Source organism: Cornus florida, unplaced genomic scaffold (assembly GCF_030987335.1).
Source record: "Cornus florida cultivar Cherokee Brave unplaced genomic scaffold, ASM3098733v1 CherokeeBrave_3.0.0_Hap2_Chr06, whole genome shotgun sequence".
Classification (NCBI taxonomy): Eukaryota; Viridiplantae; Streptophyta; class Magnoliopsida; order Cornales; family Cornaceae; genus Cornus; species Cornus florida.
In genome coordinates, this window is record NW_026775576.1 from 88,961,479 (window position 1) to 88,967,478 (window position 6,000).

Below are 6,000 nucleotides of genomic sequence, written 5' to 3' on the forward strand. Positions count from 1 at the left end.
ATTGGGATTTGATGCTTTGTTTGTTTGGGGTTCAGTGGGTCACGCCCAGATCCTCCAGAGGGTTAATTGAGGCTTGGAAAGGTTGTACAGTGGGGGTCCAAGTCCGGGATGCTTGGAGGGTTACGCCTTTGTGTGTCTGGTGGTGTATTTGGCTCGAGAGGAATAGAAAATCTTTCGAAGGAAAGGAGAATCCTATTTCTATGCTTAAGTTCTCTATTATCTCCACTCTTTTTTGTTGGGTTGCGGGGAGCAATTATACATCTTTAGAGGAGATTGTTAATTTTTCGACTCTTTGAAAGTTTAGAGGCCCTTTTTGGCCTTGTGTAGTTCTATTGGACTTCACTCCCCTTTTGAGCGCTTCCATACAATTGTCTTACTTATCAAAAAAAAAAAAAAAGTATACGTCCATACCATCTAAGTCTACTATCTTATTTTCTCACTGATGGGTGCCACTCCTAATTTTTCTCTTACACTATCATTAGTAACCCTATCTCTTCTAGTCACTTCGACCATCCATCTTAATACTCTCATTTCTGTTTCATCAAAGCATTGTTCTTGTTTCTTTCATCTAAAATTATTGCAAATGCTCACGTTTACAGCCCATTTATTATGGGCCATACATAAGGGAGAGTAATTGGAATAAATCAACAAGCTATACTCCTCTCTATCAATGTAATATATTTGAGCAGCAAGTTGTTAATTCATATTATATATGATTAATATTCTTGAACCTACCTCACCTGATTACAGCTTTAACAAGGATATTAATTCGCTCAAAAACAACACAAGTACTGATTCAAGCAGATACTCAATACTATCTAAAACAAATCAAGGTTCAACTATTTACTATCAATTGACATAAAAAGTAACTTGCTAAAAAAAAAAAAGTAAAGATTATTCATTTGAACAATAAAACTAAAAAAGAAAACCTATATCGATTAGGAGTAACACAACAATAGAAAATCATACATCAATAAATAAGAGAAACACTGATGGAGATCAAGTTTCATAATATAACTTCTCACCTTTGAAGTCGATAACTTGTGATATTGAAAAGATGTAACAAATTGAGCAACCTGAAAGAAAATAACAACATCGCTGTTCTGAATTGCATGATGTTCCTTCTCAATATCCTCACGAATTGACTGCATCAGAACTGAAAGGCATCGAGTTCAGAGTGAAAGCATGCACCAGTAACTATATGAAATTCAAGGAGAAGAGAAAATTTGAATTTCATTTCAATTACAAAAAATTAAAAAATAATAAAAGTACCATTGTAACCCCCTGAAAGAAACTGGTTAAGAAAATCATGGAGCAATTCCAGAAGATTATCCTTTGTTGATGGTAATTTTCCGTGGTCCCACACCATTCTTTTCAATGGACCTCGGGGGTTTTTATGAGGCTTGAGCAGGGTATCACCAGAAGCAGAACAAGGGATCCCCTTGAGTAATGTTTTTGAGCCATCCTATTGGAAGTGACGAGTAAAGTTAGTAAGAGATTAAATGTGTCATGTGCATCTATGACAGCAATAACCTCATACCATGGTAAGCCGTGTAAAGGTTCCACTAAACTGTGAATAACAACTCAATTTGTGTAATCTGGTGAGCTTCTTTTTTTCTTCTTCTGCTTCCATAATAGATTTGAGACTGTTAAGAGAAGCTTCAGCATCTCCGCCCACCTATTGAATGAAATTTCTTTGTAAGCAAACCACCACAAACATGCCATTTGATTGTTTTTGTTATGAACTAGTTCAATGGCTAGCATGAGAGATTGAAACAACAACTAATAAGAATTAAAACAATAAATAAGCAAATCAGAATACCACTATATTAATTTATGTTACCAAAAAATCCCTGACTACAAGTTTTGAAGGGGAAAGCCAACAGTTCAAACCCCAATATTTTAGAAGCTTGGAGAGAGAGAACTAATAAGCATTTAAAAATTTTAAATGCTGATTACTGTCAAGCCAACATAACAAGGCCTGTTCCATTCAGCTTTCCCATAGTCTCTTATCCATGAATTATGAGATCCTGTGATAGTCATATAGATGGTACAAACTATTTTCAATTATTTTTACAAAAAAGATGCTGAAGGGACAAAAAGAAACCAACCTTAGAGCACTTTAAATATGCTTTGGAAATCAACTCTGGCTCTTGATCCATAAATATGTAGTGGAAAGTTTCCAATAAAAGCAAGTTATCTTGACGGAGATAGCCACAGGAACCACCAACATGTTGTGTTAAAACTAAGATCAAGTCCATTACATTCTCACGGAACAGAAGTTCTAGAAATCTATCCCTGAGGAACAAGAACTGTGTAGCTGATCCCCCAGCCTTCTGCAGCACTGAGATATCTTGGATAGCTAGAATGTTGCGAAATAAAGTAAGCAACAGCTGGACCAACTTCCAGTCATCTTCTGTAAATGCTTCACTGCTTGGCATAAATTAGACATGAAATAGTTATATACTGACAATAATAATGACAATGAGAAACAAGATTACGCATGCATAAAAGCAAAGGATAGACAGAAATTTGACAGACGAGAAAATGACATATGCATGACCATGTGGCTTATTGGGGGAAGAGAAGCATTTTTAAGGTAAATAAAATGCATTAAAAACATAAGGCTCTAGAATCAGTGCCAAATGAATTGTTCACTCAAATGTTTTGCTTCCTATCAAGTGAAAATATCACACGTTCAGATTTAAGATCGCAAATGCACGTCAATGTTCCTATCTTGCTAATAAATTTCACATCATACAAGTTGTTCCAAGTCATACGGCCAATTCTGAACAACTGAAATTATTGCCAGCTTACTAGCTCAGCATCAATTCTAAACTGAAAAGGAGATTAAAAAAATGCATTAGAAGTGTTATCAATCATAAAGTTCATGTCTGTGGAGAAGTGAAGAATCTGTGTGTTTTCCCTGTAAGACTTGTAAAGTCATTTTTAACATTTGGACTTCATGTTGAACAATCAGGCCTGTCTATAAAAGCGGCAGCATTCACCTCCTGGTGTGGATTTGATATACAGTTGTCAGTAAGCCAGTCACTCATGCTCTGAAAATATATATATTTATATTAAAAAATAATGACTCTCTTACCAATGCATTACTGAATCCTAAAACATAATACTACTGAACCACCACTTGATTATCTGAAAAGGCATGGAGATAATATAAGAAAATAAGATTTTGCGCGCAGCTTGGTTTCTAAGAATAGGAATGCTCAACCCCACTAAGCCGGCTCAGGTAGACAAGTAAAGATGAGGTTTTATTTTCACAGGATCCAAACAACAAAATATCAGACATTTGTTAATTATTAAAATCCAGTCTCTTCCCTAACCTTTTATTATTGGAAATCAGACATTAATCTGGGGATAGCCATTCATCAGTCATAACTCCACAAACAAAAACATGAATGCTGAAAAAATAAAAACAGTAAAATTCGGGAAAAATTAAATTTTATGATCCGTGATTACCATTCCAAATTTTCCAATGGACTATCCAGAAGTGAGACGATCACAGGAACAGTGTCGCTGCGAGTGATTGAAGACTTCAACCCCCAAAGATACTCAATCTGTTGTGGTATATCACTGGATGTGGGTTCAACAGGCATGGTCAGAAACACCAAAACCTTCACTGCAAGATCAATGAGGAGAGAGAGAGTTAATAGCATTACTTATATATATATATATATATACACACACACACTAGAACTCATCATTTGCAGTACATTCATAGACATGTAATGAAGCAATATATAAGTAACTACCAGCATTCAACACCATATTGCGATCATCTTGGCAATATTCAATAATGGGTACCAAATCCTTGCCGACAATATTCCATTTACAAACTTGCTTGAACACTTCTCGCGTCTGCGGATCATCACGTCTCAGAAACCTAAGCAGATCTTTCAAATTATCTGCCAATAAATTGGACAGAGAAGGTAAGTTATCATCAATCCATTGAATAAATTATTCAATTTCCACTTCTTTTGCCAAGAAAATGAGCAAGTCACTGAAAGAACATTTGCAACCAAAAAATTCCATCGATACCTAAACAGTATTCGTCTTTCGTGTAACCAATGCGATTGCCATTTTCGTCCTCCTCGATGATTCCAAGACCAGCACATATAGTGGATAAGCCCTCCATGTCCATCCTTCTTGGATCTTAAAATTGTAAATAAATTAGAGCTTATGAAGGATTGAAATGGGGTTTACGAAAAGTGATTAAAATGGACTCGAAATTGGAATTGATAACTACAATCAGATGAGAAAAGAGAGAGAAAATTAGATTTCTGCGCGTTGCTGCTAATGGAAATTTTGCGTGGTTTTCAGTTTAGGGTTTTGTGGCGGCAAACCTTGCGAATTTTCCCGCGCTTTTGAAGATTTTGGTTTTGTGTAGATCGGGGATTGGAAATTATTTCTTGCTGCTGGACGCACCTGGCCCATCAAGTGGCAGAATGCAATTCGCCCACTAATGATTCGTTGATTTTCCAAAACGGCCATATTAACATGGTAATGCTAATTGTACCTAAATGGAATTATAATTGGCAATAAATTTTCGACCAATATACGCAATGGTAATTTGCAATACAATTTTAACATATGAACTCTACTTTTGAAATTGAAAATTTTGAAATTGTTATCTCTATTTAATAAATAAAAGAATCAAAGTTAATAAGGTTTTCAACACTTAATTATTGTTTCTTATAAGGTTTATTTGGTTAAATGAAAATTAGAAGGAGAAAGTTGAAGTAAAATAAAGTTACGTGATACTAAATGAAAATTAAATTTACCACGTGTGAGCAGTTGCAACATTTATGATGAGATTTATCAACTTTAAAAAGAAATAATTTTCTTTAGAACTTAAAAATAATAAGTTCCATGCAGGTATTTTTTACGGATACATATCCTTTCTAGCTCTGTACACATTTTAGTGATTGAAGATTGAATTGATAAATAAACCCAATAATGATGATGCAATCTCAACCACTCAATTATGTGCTGGACCTCTCCAACGCTGGAGAGGTTCCTTGTCCATTTTTTACAGGTGCTCTGACCGACTGAGCTATGAAAATTTGACATCCATTTATGTGATATTATTTTGTCAAGAATAATAATTCTTATACCGAAGATTTATATGAGTTGCCTAACCGACTTACTTTTGATGAATTATTTATGCAAAATACAAAAAAGTGAGTGTGTCCATTCATTTATTTATGAAATAGATGATCAATTAAAAACAATAAATGTAGCAATTCATTGTAACAAGTCAGTGTAAAAATCATTTCTCTTTGGTTAATTATGCAAATCAAATGATGAACCATAAAATGATTATTTATTTATTTTATTATTTTTAACTTAGTAAGAAACACATCCATTTGTCCCACAAAAACTTAAAACTAGATTGTTAAACTACAATTTTGATGAAAAAAAAAAACCTACAATTTAATTTTTATGGCACATGCAAAAGGAGTCCATCCATTTTGGCTTAGTCAAACATATGACTTAAGATCAAGTCAAAAGGTCTAAAAGAAAATTAAGCGCTGAAAATTTATCGTATTAAATTTTAAGCGCTGAAACTTTTAAGTGCTGAATGTATTAATTTGAAAACTTGTTTAATATCGTTTTAATTTTAAGCGCTGAATTCATTAAGATTATTTGTTATATAAAAAAATTAAAGTCTGAAAGTTGTACATATTGCATTTTTGCCCTCAATATCAAAATTCATAACATTTTTATATTTATAATACAAAAATATTAATAAAACAACCACATTCACTCAATGAATTAAATAAATTTAAAATTTTAAAATATATAGAGTTTGTATTACATAATATTTATATATGGCATCAAAAAGAGTGTTACAAAGATTAAAGAAAGTAAAATTTTAAATATATGAGTTTTTGATTGAATTATATTTAGGTAGGGTATTGAAAAGGGTGTTACAAAGATTTAATTAAATATTTGAAAAGGAATTCTTATTTAAGAATA

At 33.2% G+C, this 6,000-nt stretch overlaps 1 protein-coding gene across 1 annotated transcript in view; it reads right to left on the reverse strand.

The window, feature by feature from the left end:
* LOC132312701 (uncharacterized) overlaps window positions 1-4,433 on the reverse strand; it is a 30,217-nt gene extending 25,784 nt beyond the window's left edge. Inside the window, exons 1-7 of the mRNA XM_059811173.1 lie at window positions 4,060-4,433; window positions 3,774-3,926; window positions 3,481-3,640; window positions 2,112-2,430; window positions 1,541-1,678; window positions 1,273-1,465; window positions 1,026-1,156 (exon numbers count right to left, since the gene is read on the reverse strand). Coding sequence (XP_059667156.1) covers window positions 1,026-1,156; window positions 1,273-1,465; window positions 1,541-1,678; window positions 2,112-2,430; window positions 3,481-3,640; window positions 3,774-3,926; window positions 4,060-4,162 — 1,197 coding nt within the window. The 5' untranslated portion in view covers window positions 4,163-4,433. The remainder of the gene's footprint in view (window positions 1-1,025; window positions 1,157-1,272; window positions 1,466-1,540; window positions 1,679-2,111; window positions 2,431-3,480; window positions 3,641-3,773; window positions 3,927-4,059) is intronic.
* Window positions 4,434-6,000: the final 1,567 nt, after the last annotated feature.